This window comes from Lepus europaeus, chromosome 1 (assembly GCF_033115175.1).
Source record: "Lepus europaeus isolate LE1 chromosome 1, mLepTim1.pri, whole genome shotgun sequence".
NCBI classification, from domain to species: Eukaryota; Metazoa; Chordata; class Mammalia; order Lagomorpha; family Leporidae; genus Lepus; species Lepus europaeus.
Genome location: NC_084827.1, coordinates 44054821 through 44070043, shown reverse-complemented (window position 1 = coordinate 44070043; position 15223 = coordinate 44054821). Strand labels below are relative to the sequence as shown.

Genomic DNA, 15223 nt, shown 5'->3' with positions numbered 1-15223 from the left:
TAAGTCCATCAAGGCCTCCCAGGCCAAACTTTGATGACCGTGGTTCTCTGTTGTCTTCCCTCTTTGAATGGGTCTGGCAGACTTGTTGCGTAGAGTAAAGGATTGCATTGGAAGGGATCTGGAGTAGAGAAAACACATCTGCAAACAAAAGGATACTTTGCATTTGACAATTTGTCTTTCCTTTCTGGTTTTAAATTTCTCTTTGGCATCTAAATATCTTTTATTCAAGAATGGAAATAAAGAAGTAGCCATTGCAACTGATGCCTGCCTGCAGCTGTCCCCTCACTGCAGAGGAGGCGCCTGCTTGGGGAATGTGACAGCTCCTTCCCCCAGTGTCTGGGCACAGCCGGTTGGGACAGGTGTTAGGCACCTGCACTCCGAAAGAGGAGTGAACAGTGAGTGACCCTTTCCTGTTCTCTCCCCCAAGCAAAGTCACACAACTATTTTCTAACTGGGCAAGGGGCGCCCTGGTTCTGCCTGCTGATGTCTCTGGGGCAGTGGGATGGCAATTTGGAAAGGTTGTACTGCTACAGTCTGCGTGGCTGTGGGGAGTTATCTGTGGGATGGACTGGTGCCAAAGGAAGGTAGTGTGCTGGCAGTGATTCTTCTGGGGGGTGCACCTTCCTGCCAAGTGTACACAGTGCCTCTGCTACTCTCTAGCCGGCCACTCATACCCCAGACTCCTGTCTTCCAGCGTCCATCCGTCTCTTGGAGTCCCTTTGTCCTTCTAGCCTTTGTTTTTATGTAGGAACTCTATAAGATGACCTCAGGCCAGTTCATTTGCTCAGGGTGCACTTGGGATCCCTAGGTGCTGTGCATCTCTACCCACTGCAGGAAGAAGTGCAGCTTTGTTCTGATGGCAATGAGGAACTCTGGAAGGGCAACCAAGCAGGACGATGTACAACAGTATTGTATTGAGGAGGCTGGAGACAGGACACCAGCTGGTCCCTAGTGCAGAGTCAGAAGAGCTAACAAGGAGATGGCCTCCAAAAAATACAATGTTCTGGGGGCCGGCACTGTGCTGTAGTAGGCTAAGCCTCCACCTATGGCGCCAGCATCCCATTTGAGCATCGGTTTGATTCCTGGCTGCTCCTCCTCTGATCCAGCTCTCTATCGCCTGGGAAAGCAGTAGAAGATGACCCAAGTGCTTGGGCTCCTGCACCCACTTGGGAAACCCGAAAGAAGCTCCTGGCTCCTGGTTACGGATCAGCACTGCTCCAACCATTGTGGCCATTTGGGGAGTGAACCAGTAGTAGAACACCTTTCTGTCTACCTCTCCCCATTGTCTGTAACTCTCTCAGATAACTAAGTAAAATCTTAAAAAAAAAAAAAACACAATGTTTTAAATATTAAAAATGTAAAGGCTAAAAGGCTGGGGAAAGTGAGTCATCTGCTAGATGCCCTCCCCCTTTTAAATAAGTGTGTAATAAATCAAATCTTATAACACTGAGGTGTAGCGTAAGAAAGTCAATAGGGGTCACCATTGTGGTACAGTGAGATAAGCTGCCACCTGCAACACTGATGTGTTCCCAGCTGCTTTGCTTCTTTCTGATCCAGCTCCTTGCTGATGCCCCAGGAAAGGCAGTGGATGGTGGCCCAAGTTTTTGTACCCCTGCAACCCGCATGGGAGATCCAGATAGAGCTCCTGGCTCCTGGCTTTAGCCTGGCCCAGCCCTGGCTGTTATGGCCATCTGAGCAGTGAACCAAGGGTTACAAGATCTCTGCCTCTGTCTCTTCCCCTCTGTCACTCAGCTATTTACATAAATAAGCACAAATCTTTAAAAAAGAAAAAAGAAGAAGAAGAAGAAAAGGAAAAAAAGTCATATTTGGGGCAAGTGTTATGGTGCAGCAGGTTAAGCCAGTGCTTGGGATGCCTGCATCTCATATTAGAGTGCCTGGGTTTGCGTCCCAGCTTCTCTATTTCAAATGCAGCTTCCTGCTAATTCGCCCTAGTAGCTGAGTTCCTGCCACCCACATGGGAGACCCTGACGGGGTTCTTGGCTCCTGGCTTCAGCCTGGTCCAGTGTCATATATAGCAGTCATTTGAGGAACACACCAGCAGGTGAAAGATCTCTCTCTCTCTCTCCTTCTCTTTCTCTACTTCTCCCTCCCTTTCTCTGCCACTCTGCCTTTCAAATAAATAAATAAAATCTTTTTTTAAAAAGTTACATTTGGCCGCCGCCTTGGCTCAATAGGCTAATCCTCCACCTGCGGCACCGGCACCCTGGGTTCTAATCCTGGTCAGGGCGCCAGATTCTGTCCCAGTTGCTCCTCTTCCAGTCCAGCTCTCTGCTGTGGCCCGGGAGTGCAGTGGAGGATGGCCCAAGTGCTTGGGCCCTGCACCCCATGGGAGACCAGGAGAAGCACCTGGCTCCTGGCTTCGGATCAGCGAGGTGCGTTGGCCAAAGCGCGCTGGCCGCGGCAGCCATTGGAGGGTGAACCAACGGTAAAGGAAGACTTTTTTCTCTGTCTCTCTCTTTCACTGTCCACTCTGCCTGTCCAAAAATAAAAAATAAAAACAAATTTTTAAAAGTTACATTTATCACCAATGGCTGTATTTGGACACATTTTTTATTTTGAAATGTATCAACTTCCCTTTCTTCTGTTTGAAAATAATTTGCAAGAAATTGCTTTCTGTAAGGAACATTTTTGGTTGTCATTGTTCTGTTGTTTCTCTTTCTAGAGATCTGCATTATAGATTTGCTTGTAAGTGCTTGGGGTGTATAAGACATAGCAGAAGCACATAAATAGCATTTATATTCTTTAGGCTCATTCGAACTTTTCCTTGAAATAACAAAGTCTCTGCCAGACCTCGTTCTTGTTTGTGCTGAAGTTTGTCCCACATAATCCTGCCCGATTCCATTTCCAGCTGCACAGTTTGATATTTATTTTATGCAGCTGCTTATGAAAGGTAGAATTTAGCAATGATTAAAATGGCATAAGGTGGGTTTCCATGGAAGAGCAAGGTGGCTGGGCAGTTTTCCTTTGAATAACCCTCCCCCCCCCCTTTTTTTTTTTTTGCTTCCTTTTTCACCTACATTTCAGCTGTGAGAATAAATCTAGGAAAACTGCTGTTTGGCCTCTTAGCACACCGCCAGCTTGGGCGAGTGGTGAACCGAATGGTTTGTTCTAAACACCACTGAAATAAAATAAATGAGTCTGATTAAAGCTTGAGCACCACAAACGTGAAACCATCAACAGATGCCATTTGCCGAAACCAAGGCTCCTCCAGCAGATGGGTCAAAGTTAAACATAAATGGCTCTATTGCTTTTTCCTTGGGTTCATTGGCCTTAATGGAGTATAAAGAATTCTGCTATGTCAGTTACGATAAATCTGGCTAGGGTTTCATGGCTGTTTGGGGTGTTCTGAGATCTTTCAATCTACAAATCATACTGTGCTTTACTTTTATGAATGCATTGCATCTGTAGAAGCAAAGGCTTCCCCCTTTTTAAGCTGTCTGTGGTGTTTACATTTCCAATACTGAAAACAATAATGAGAAATAATCCCCAAATATTCACCATGAACTGTATCGTCTCCATGTTAAATCTCTAATAACGGACTAGTAGAGTAACATCGATCATGTTTATAACAACTGTCAGTCACCCAGGACCTGAATTGTCTTTAGCTTACTGTCTCATCATTTAGTTAAGACATATATAGAAAGAGAATGATGTTTTTATTCCTCAGCGTCATGATTTTTTTTTTTTTTTGACAGGCAGAGTGGACAGTGAGAGAGAGAGAGACAGAGAGAAAGGTCTTCCTTTTGCCGTTGGTTCACCCTCCAATGGCCGCCGCCGTAGCGCGCTGCAGCCGGCGCACCGCGCTGATCTGATGGCAGGAGCCAGGTGCTTCTCCTGGTCTCCCATGGGGTGCAGGGCCCAAGGACTTGGGCCATCCTCCACTGCACTCCCTGGCCACAGCAGAGAGCTGGCCTGGAAGAGGGGCAACCGGGACAGGATCGGTGCCCCGACCGGGACTAGAACCCGGTGTGCCGGCGCCGCAAGGCGGAGGATTAGCCTAGTGAGCCGCGGCGCCGGCCAGCTTCATGATTTTTGTACCATTTAACAAAATCACTGTTAATTGATATTACCCTGCAAGAACCACTATGGCATTATCAGTCATTCTATGATGCTTTGATATTTCTTGATGTGGACTTAGTGTTTATTTTACAATGTAATAGTTCATAAGTCACTAAAGGAATCTCCAACTTATGTTTTTTTTTCTGATTTCTGAGATAACTTATTAAGTAGTATTTGTAGAAATTACAGCCTAGTTGGAAGAACAGGGCAAGTATTGATCAGCAAGGACAATATATAATTGTACTGTTTGTTAACATTGAGATTTATTGTGCTTGCTATTCACAGGGTCAGGTTCATGTCGCTTTAGTTATTCAGACCCCAGCATCGTCGTCTCATATGCCAAGAATAACAGTGCGGACTGGATCCAGCTTGAGAAAATCAGGTTTGTGGTCATTTGCAGCATTTTCATGAACTCTAGCACAGTTGGATGTCTGCTCCCTACCTGCCTTCACTCTACCATTTCCTTTTTCTTCCTGGTGAAAAGTACTCTGGTTGTTAATTATGTTGAATTGCTTGAATTATGATCTATCCTATTAGGATGTATTATGATCTATCCGACCTGAAGAAAATATTGTTAAAAGTGTCATTTTCCATTCAGAATTTCCTGTTGTCAATAGTACTTAACAACAAACTATTATTGATAAAAGTACATTTGGGGGTCATGATCTTTATGATAGCATCCTCCACAAACATCTCACCACCCATCGCTCTGGCTGGGGCTCTGGCTTGGGTGTGTATCTGATGCCCATTTTCCAGTTTGTGAAGTTTTGAGTTAAGAGCCACTGTTTTTTTTTTTTTTCCATCTAATCTCCAGTTCTGTCATTTCTCTTCTAATTCCCCTAAGACTAATTCTAAAATTCTATTTGCAAAATTGTATGTGACTTGTATAATCATATATTACATTTTTTCTTTTATTAAAAAAAAATCCCTCAGTATAAAAATGAGGTGGGATGCTTGAGGAAAAACTCATTTACATTGAGAATGTTTGGTTTAATTAGCAAAACTCAAATAATGTTTTTCATTTCTGCATTGTTTAAAATTTAAAATAAAATTCAAAATGGATGCTTCATTTTAGGTTTAAAATAGTTAAGGAAAAATACCTTGAGCTTTAGTAAAGTAATTATTATGATTGGGTTAGTTTTTAAATTAGCATAACTTAAGTAGAATATTTTTCATCAGTTTTATGACAGCTTCCTTTTCTCAACAAGCTGTTTTCCTTACTATATTTCCATATTAAAAGAACTGTGATTTATTTAGAGAAATAGAATAACTATTAGGTTCTTAGTCCTTAATAATAAACCACTCTATCCAAAGTTTCTAGTAGTATTTCTTGAAAGTTTTAAAATAAAAACTTCACAAGTCCAGGCTCTATTATAACCAAAAAGTGAAAAGAGCGATTCTAACTCACAGATTTTAATAAATTGTCTCCCTCTGCAGTGGGATTAAATATAATTTATCAACTTCAAGCTGAGCTCTGACATGCTGTGTCAATTTTATAGCAGAACATTTTGCTATTCTTTCTAATTACTAGTAGTTATGCAAAGACATTCCTGTGAAATACTTATTTATATAAATGGCTTTAAGAAAAGCAGTATAAATACTCTTTCGAGCATGTTATGTATCATAGTTTAAGAAAATTGTCGTACATATTTCTTGCTGGAAAACAGCGGAGTGCTTTTGATGTGACAAATAATGAAACTCTAGATTTGATTAAAACATATAAAGATCATGTTCAGCTGAGTCTATTTTTTCGCTAGATGGGGCTTTCAGTTTTAGGCCTTGTACCAAAGCATCTTGCTCATTTATGCAAATTTCCCTTACCACTGGGATCAGCGTGCAAGAATTTCCAGTCACCTCCTAAAACCAAAATAGATTGATTCTCTTTGTCAGTGCCGATTCCTTTTGAAGCCAAAATCATGGTCATCATGAAATATTTTGAAAGAAAAGGGGATTGATTACTCCCAAAGGTAAGGCACACCATCTATAACCTACACTGACAATTCCACAGATATATATGTGCTTTATTGGTGACTGCAAAATAATGACTTTTCTCTAGTCCTTTCAAAACTGATTTATAGCTAGCCGAGGGTACCACTGGTTTGCATTTTAGGACCACTTTTAATCTTGGCTAAAGCAGTCATTTTTACTACAGCAGATTTCTACTTTGGTAAAATAAAATGTTTAATAAAAATATTTTATTGTATAGCAGAAGGACCTAGAATCTAACAGATGTAATATAAAAATCATGTTAAATGGTATCATGTTTTGAAAGATTGATCTCCATGATATGATAAAGAATTACAAATGAAAGAATTAAAATTCTATTGAAGAATCTCACATTTCATATAGACTAGACATTTGAAAGTACATGTGATTGCTAGAAATAATTATTACATAAAGACTAATCATTAAACATATTGTATACATTAACTACTAATAGGTACATAAGGTCAAAGTAACAATTCCTATTAACATCATAATTGTATGTTTTTCTCACTCTTTTTAAAGATTTATTTATTTATTGGAAAGGCAGGATTACAGCAAGGCAGAGAGAGAGAAAAAGAGTCAGAAACTTCCATCTGCTAGTTCATGCCCCAAATGGCCACAACAGATAAAACTGGGCTGAACCAAAGCCAAGATCCAGGAGCTTCTTCTGGGTCTCCCTGTGGGTCTGGGACTCAAGGACTTGGCCCATCTTCTACTGCTTTCCCATGTGTATTAGCAGGGAGCTGAACTGGAAGTGCAGCAGCCAGGACTCGAACCGGCACCCGTATGGGATGCCAGCATTGCAGGTGGCAGCTTTACCCACTATGCCACAGCGCCAGCCCCTCCCTTTTTTCTTATAATCAGTTTACACAAACTGTTTTAAATTGAAGGTCTGCCATGTGCAGCATAAAATGCTGGATACGCTTTGGTTTTTTTGTCCAATCCATGGAAATGTGTGCCATTTTCTCTCTGATGACTTCTTTACTGGCTTACTGAATATACTTAACGCTTGTCTGTGTTAAATGTAAACTTCTTAGAGGCATTTAATATTTAAACTGTCATCACTCAATCAGAAAATCTTAATACTCAGAAGATATTAAAAGATTTAAAGGCTCTATGATTGTAATGACTGCCATTTTTGAGAAAATGGAAATACAGTCTTAAGAAAGTTCATCTGTAGGAAACAAGCAGTAGATACAGTTGAACTCCCCTTCTCACTGTGTGTTCCAGAGCTCCTTCCAATGTCAGCACCATCATCCATATCCTCTACCTTCCTGAAGAAGCCAAAGGGGAAAACGTCCAGTTTCAGTGGAAGCAGGAGAATCTCCACGTGGGTGAAGTGTATGAAGCCTGTTGGGCCTTGGACAACATCCTGGTCATCAACTCAGCACACAGAAAAGTCATTTTAGAAGACAATCTCGACCCAGTGGACACGGGCAACTGGCTCTTCTTCCCAGGAGCTACGGTTAAGGTTTGAACTCAGTTTCCTTTCTTTCTTCTCCCTTCTGATCCCTGGAGCTCAATAAGCCAAATTGTACAGTGAAAGCTATTTTACCCAAATCACTACTAATGGACTAGGTAATATGCTTACTGATCTTGCCCTACCTTTTAAGGATGGAAAATCATCGGTATAGAAACAGTCCTCTGTTCATTCATGTTACCGATATTTTTAAAGACCTGCTATGTCAGTTACTGGGCTGAAGCCAAGGACTCTAATTGCAAAGATATGGAAGACTTCCCTTTGTGAGAGTATCAGGGTAGTGGAGAAAATTACACATGTCAACAGGCAAATACAAAGCAGCCTAATTTTTAGGATTTGCTGAGGAAGTGCAACATACAGAATGGGTCCAGACTTGGAGGGGAGGGCTGTGGGAAGCAATCCAGAATAATAATAATAATAATAATAATAATAATAATAAGGAATCCAAGCAAAGACTAAAGGATAATATAAAGCTGGCTGAGTAGGGTAGGTAGGGTAAATAGTGTTTCAAGAACTGAAAATCATATACATAAAGACTAAGTTATTGGCAAATGTTTGTCCCCTCCTAAAATTCACCTGTTGAAATGCTAACCCCAATATGATAGCATTGGGAAGTAGAGTCCTTGAGAGGAAATTAAGTCAGGAGACTTCATCAGGGGGATTAGGACCCTTATCAAATACACCCCAGAGAGCTCTCCAGCCCCTTCTCCACCACCTTCTAAGAATACATCAGGAAGATATCTATCTGTGAACCAGGAAGTGAACAGTTAGACATGGACTCTTCCAGAACCTTGGTCTTAGACTTCCCAGACACCAGAGCAAAGAGAAATACTCAAAGGTGTTGGTAGGTGAAGCCACTCAGTCTATGGTATTCTGAGATAGCACTGCAGACTAAGGCTAGAAGATGAGCACATGAACATGGTATCAGACAAGGTTCCAAGTAGCTGTCCAAGACAGTTCCAGTTGAGTTGATGGCAATGAAAATACCTTGAAAGCTGCTGGGGAGTTTCAGTTTTATCCCAGAAGTGATAATGAGTCACCGAAGTACTTTAAATAAGATCTAAGCACTTTGGATGTTTTGAAGTATCCCTTTGAAGATAGAGAATGGAGTGGAAGGGAGAAGAATGCATGCTGAGAGACCAAATAGGAGGCTGAAGACGGTACTCTAAAGGAAAATCTCATTGTCAGGAGTGGAGGAGAGGGGTTAGGGAAGTGTTAGATGTTTCTGAGATTTTTAGGAGAGGTATGGAGAAGGTTGGAGACGGAGAAGATGAAGGAGTGACAGATATATAAGATAATGTTTTGGCAGCTCTCTGGGCAGGGATGCCATTCGTTGAAACAGGAAGCATAAGAGAGGAGCAGGATTGCGGGAAGTTGATGAATTCACTTTGGATGTTATTGATCTTGATGATCTTGGAACCAGATATCAGGTAGGAGGTTAGATGTATGGGTTAGAATCTCAGAAGATCCACATTTGGCAATTATCAGCTTTGTAAATGGGAATCAAATTAATAGGCTAGTCTGCTCAAGGAGAATTTATAATATAAAGTTGCACTTAGGCCTTGTAAGGAACACTGTTAGACCTTCTAAAATGTCAAATATTTGAAAGTGCAATATAAATATAGCTTAGAGAACTTTTAACCAATACGTGAAAAATGCACATATTTATGAGTAGAATGTGTTATTATGCTATATATATATATATATATATATATATACACACATTGTGTAATGTTCACATCAGGATAAAAATATCTATTTACTCAAACATTTATCATTTCTTTATGATGAAACATTCGAAGTCCTTTCTTGTAGCTATTTAAAGAATACGATACATTATTATTATCCACAACCACCCTGCAGTGCAGTAGAATACCAGAATTTCCTTCTTCTCCAGAACTACAATTCGATGTCCATTAATCAACCTTTCCCAACCCTTCTCCCCCCCCCCCCCCAGTCTCCCATGCCTCTGGTAACCACCGTTATATTATCAGCCTGTATAAGATCAACTTTTTCAGAGCTGACACATGAGTGAGATCATAGAGTACTTGCTTTCTGTGCCTGGCTTACTTCACTTAGCGTAAGAACCTCTGGTTCCATCCATGTTGTCTCTGATGACAGGCTTTTGTCCTTCTTACCAGCAAAGAAGTATCCCGTTGTGTGTATCTGCCACATTTCCTTTATCCACTCATCAGTGGATGGACACGTAGGGCTGTTTCCGTTTCTTGACCTTTGTGAATATGGCTGCAGTAAACCTGGGAGTGCAGATGTCTCAACAGGCGGATCTCATGTCCCTCACATATATAACCAGCAGGCAGTTACTAGATCATATATATGCTAATTCTCTTTTTAATTTTTTGAGGGACCTCCCTGCTATTTTCCATAATGACTTTTCTAATTTACATTCCCATCCACAGTATAAGAGAGTTTCCTTTTCTCTACATTCTCCCCAGCACCTGTTATGGTTTCTTTTTGATAACAGCCAGTACAGTTGGAGTGAGGTGATGATCTAATTCTGGCTTTGATTTTCATTACCCTGATGATTGGTGATGCTGAGTATATTTTTCAAGTTCCTGTTTGCCATGTGTGTGTGACTCCCCTTGAAAAATGTCTGTTTAGATCTATTTCCCATTTATTAACTGGACTCTTTGTCTATTTACTATTGAGTTGTTTGAATTCCTTGGATATTCTAGTTACTAACCCTTGTCAGATATATAGCTTGCAACTATTCTTCCATTCTGTAGGCTCTCCATTCACTCTGTTGGTCATTTCCTTTGCTATACAGAAGCTTTTTAATTTGATGAAATATTGTTTGTCCATTTTTGCTTCTGTTTCCTGTGCTTTGGGGACCTAAATAAAAAATTTTGCCCATTCCAATGTCCTGAAGCATTTGCCTTCCATTGGACTTCTAGTATTTTCATTGTTTCAAGGCCTACATTTATATCTTTAATCCACTTGAATTGATTTTTGTTGGGATGTGAGATAGAGGTCTATCTTAATTCTTCTGCATGTGGATTTCCTATTTTCCCCACACCATTTAATGAAAATAACCCTTTCTCCAATAGGTGTTCTTAGCACTTCTGTCAAAGATCAGTTGTCTGTAGTGGCTAGGCTTACTTCTAGGCTCTCTATTCTATTCCATTGGCCTGAGTGTCTGTTTTAATGCCAATAACACTTAGCTTTAATTTGTACTTAACATATTTTAAAGTTAAGTATTGTAACATCTTCTGGTTTATTCTTAGTTATCACAAATGCTTTGGCTATTTAGGGATCTTTGTGATTCCATACAACCTTTAGCAGTGCTTTTTCTCCTTCTGTGAAAACTGTCACTGGTATTTCTATAGGGATTACATTGAATCTATATATCACTTTGGGGAGTATGGATCTTTAAAAAAATACTGATTCTGGAGTATAGCATTGTGGCACGGCAGGCTAAGCTGCTGCTTGAAATGCTGGCATCCCATATCAGAGTGCTGGGCTGCTCTACTTCTGATCCAGCTTCCTACCCATGTGCCTGGGAAAGCAGCAGAGGATGCGTCAAGTACTTTGTCTCTTGCCACACATGTGGAAGACCTGGACGGAGTTCCTGGCTCCTGGCTTCAGCCTGTCCCAGCCATGGCTGCTGCAGCATTTGGGGAGTAAACCAGTAGATGGAAGATCTCTGTCTCTCCTTGGGTCTCTGGTAGTTCTGCCTTTCAAATAAGTTAAAAAAAATCTTTTTAAAAGAGTGAAGTAAAATTTTTATAGTTTTCCTTAAAAATCGATTCTGTAATCTGTGAATAAGAGATATCTTTCTATTTCTTTGTATCCTCTTCAGTTTATGCAATGAGTCATGTATAGTTTTCATCGTAGACATCATTCACCTCTTTGGTTCAATTTATTCCTACATAGTTTAATTTCTTTTTGTAGCTATTGGAAATGGGATTGCTTTTCTGATTTCTTTATAAAATTATTTCCTATTGGTATATAACGAAGATTTTCTATTTATATATCTGCAAGCAGTGACAACTTGGGTGCCATATATTTCTTCCCCTTCTCTAGTTGCTCTGGATAAAACTTCTAGCACTGTGTTGAAGAAAAGTGATGAAAGTAGGCATCCTTGTCTCATTCCAGATCCTAGAGAGAAAGCCTTCTGTTTCTCCCATTAAGTATGTTAGCTGTTGCCTTGTTATTTATGAATTCTGTTAAGCTGAAGTGTGTTCTTGCTAAATCTAATGTGTTCAGAGTTTCATGAAATGGGTTTTTCTTTGTCTATTAAGATGACTATAAGCTTTTTGTTTTTCATTCTATTGATGGGCTGTGCCAAATTCATTGATTTGCATATGTTGAGCCATGCTTGCTTCCCACCTTATCAGGATTAATAATTTTTTGAATGTGTTGTTTAATTACATTTGCTAGTATGTTGTTGAGAATTTTTGCACATACATTTTCAAGGATATTGGTCTGTAGCTTTCTTGCTTTTTTATTATGTCTTTGTCTGGTTTTGGTATCAGGGTAATATTATCTCATAGAATTTGGAAGAATTTCTTTTTGTTCTGTTTTTGGAATAAATTAAGAAGTATTGGTGTAAATTCTTGGAAGAATTCAACAGTGAATCCTCCTGGTCCTGGGTTTTCTTTAATAGGGAACTTTTAATTATTGACCCAATTTCATTCTTGTTATTGGTCTGTTTTTTTCTATTTCTTCATGATTCGACCATTGTAAGTTGTATATGTCCAGGAATTTGAACTAGATTATCAAATGTTTTGTATACTTTTCCTAACAATCTTTTGTATTGCTGTGGTGTCAGCTATATTGTCTCCTTTTTCATTTTCAATTTTATTTATTTGAGTCTTCTCTCTTTTTGCATTCTAGCTAAGGATTTGTCAATTTGTCTGTCCTGTCAAAGAACCAGCTCTTCATCTGGTTAATTTTTGAATTGGTTTTTAGACTTGATTCCATTTATTTCTGTTCAGATTTTATTATTTATTTTCTCCTACTAATTTATCATTTGATTTGTTGTTGTTATCCTGGTTTTTGGAGGCACAAGTTTAGGCTGTAGATTTGAGAACTTTCTGCTCTTTGATGTAGGCACTGATTGCTATAAACTTCCCTTACCATTGATCTTGCTGTATCCCAAAGACTTTGGTATGTTGTGTTTCCATTTACGTCTGTTTGAAGGAATTTTAAATTTTTCTGATTGTTTATGATTAAATTGCTTAATTTCCAAGCATTTATGAGGTTCTCAAAGTTTCTCTTGTTATTTATTTATGATTTTATTGTATTGTGATCAGAAAAGATACTTGCTATGATCTCTGATTTAATCTGTGAAGACTTGTTTTGTGATGTACAATATAATATGCCCTGGGGAATGTGACATGTGCTATTAAGAAGAATGTTTATTCTGCACCAGTTGGATGGAATGTTCTGTAGATGTTTGTAAGGTCAGGTTGGTCTAGGGAGCAGTTTAACTTTGCTATTTCTTTGCTGAAAATAGAATGTTAAGCGTCCTATCGTTACTGCCATGGAATCTGTCTTCTGTTTAGTTTTAGCGATGTTTGCTTTATGTATTTGGTGCTGTAATATTGAGTGTGCATATATATTTAAAATTGATATTTCCTCTTGTTAAATTGAACCTTTTTACTTTTTTTTTTAACTTTTATTTAGTAAATATAAATTTCCAAAGTACAGTTTATGGATTACAATGGCTTCCGCCCCATAACTTCCCTCCCACTCGCACCCCTCCCATCTCCCGCTCCCTCTCCCATTCCATTCACATCAAGATTCATTTTCATTTATCTTTATATACAGAAGATCAATATATTAAGTAAAGATTTCATCAGTTTGCACCCACACAGAAACACAAAGTGTAAAATACTGTTTCCGTACTAGTTATAGCATTACTTCACATTGGACAACACATTAAGGACAGATCCCACATGAGAAGTAAGTACACAGTGACTCCTGTTGTTGACTTAACAATCTGACACTCTTATTTATGGCGTCAGAAATCTCCCTAGGCTCTAGTCATGAGTTGCCAAGGCTATGGAAGCCTTTTGAGTTCGCCGACTTTGATCTTATTCAGACAAGGTCATAGTCAAAGTGGAAGGTCTCTCCTCCCGTCAGAGAAAGGTACTTCTTTCTTTGATGGCCCCTGAACCTTTTTTCATTATATGAAGACCATCCATGCCTCTCTTTACTGCTTTTGCCTTAATGCTTATTTTATATGTTTTAAGAATAGCTAATCCTACTTTCTTTGGGGTTCTATTTGCATGTAATATCCAATTTCACCTTTTAACTTTTAGTCTAAATGTATCTTTAGAGCAGAAGTGACTTTCTTGTCATAGGGTTTTGTAGCATATGGTTGGATCTTGCTTTTTGTCCATTTAGGTAATTACTGACAGGTAAAGGCTTACTTCTGCCATTTTGCTTGTTTTTCAATTTCATTGTAGTTTCTTTCTTTTTTTATCCCTTTCTTGCAATTCTCCTGTGTGGTTAAGTGATTTTCTCTAGTAATGTGTTTTGATTTCTTGCTTATTATTTTTGGTAAGTCTGTTATAGGTTTGTGTTGTTTGATTACCATGAAGCTTGCAGAAAGCTTATCTCTCATAAAAAACTATTTTGAAATGATAGCAACTTAACATTGATTATTAGTACAGTGGAAAAAAAAGATAAAAACACTAATAAAATTTCTATGTTTACACTTCATTCTTCTCTGTGTCTTACATTTTTGATGCCACATTTTATATCTTCTGATCTTGCCTGTCTCTTAACATGCTAATGTGATTATTACTTTAATTGTTTGGGTTTTTAGCCTTCATTCTGAAGATATGACTAATTTATGCACCATGTTTACAGCATTGGAACAGTCTGGCTATGTCTGTGTAGTTCGTTTGGCCCATGAATTTGCTGCCTTCTGATACTTCCTTCTTACTTGATAGTAAGTAGAGAACACTCTAGCATTTCTTAGGAGACATTTGTTTGGGAATGTCTTTGTTTATCCTTCATTTGTAAAGGATAGCTTTGTTCGGCTCAGTATTCTTGGTTGGCAATGGTTTCCCTACAGTGCTGTGAAAGTCTTAGACCACTCTCGCCCAGTCTGTAAGCCTTCTGCCAAGCAGTCTGCAGTCAAGAGAGGTAGGACACCTTACGCGATTGGTTACTGCCCATTGCAGCCCGGAGAATCCTCTCTCTGTCTTTAACTTCGGGGAGTTTGATTGCAAAATGTCTCACAGTAGACTTAGCTGAGCTGAAGTTGACCAGTGACCTTTGACCCTCCCGTACCTAGATAGCTACGTATTTCTCTAGGTTTGGGAAGCTTTCTGTTATTACCTCTTTGAATAAGCTTTCTCCCCCTTTTGCCTTCCTAAGTCTCTCTTGAACCCTAATATTTGTTCTTTTAGTGCTGTCTCCAAATTTCCATAGCTTTTTTTATTCCTCTTGGTTCTGTTTTTCTCCTCCAACTGTGTATTTTCAAATAACCTGTCTTCAAGCTCACTAATACTTTCTTCTGTTTGTTCTGTTCTGCTACTGAGGCCTTCTATTGAATTTGTAATTTTGCTTAGTAAACTTTTCAGCTCAAGGATTTCTGTTTGATTTTTTAAAATTATTTCAGTCTCCCTGTTAAGTTTCTCTGTTATAGTATTGATATTTTCTGTTTTGTTTTTGTTTTTGTTTTCATTAAAGCTCATTGAGTTC

The 15223-nt window shown here is 39.1% G+C and overlaps 1 protein-coding gene across 1 annotated transcript in view; it reads left to right on the top strand.

Annotated features, from left to right (window-relative positions):
• The window catches only part of RELN (reelin), a 581586-nt gene that overhangs the window by 336017 nt on the left and 230346 nt on the right, over positions 1-15223 (top strand). The window contains exons 9-10 of the mRNA XM_062213575.1: positions 4366-4462; positions 7297-7537. Of these exons, the coding sequence (XP_062069559.1) occupies positions 4366-4462; positions 7297-7537 (338 nt within the window). The remainder of the gene's footprint in view (positions 1-4365; positions 4463-7296; positions 7538-15223) is intronic.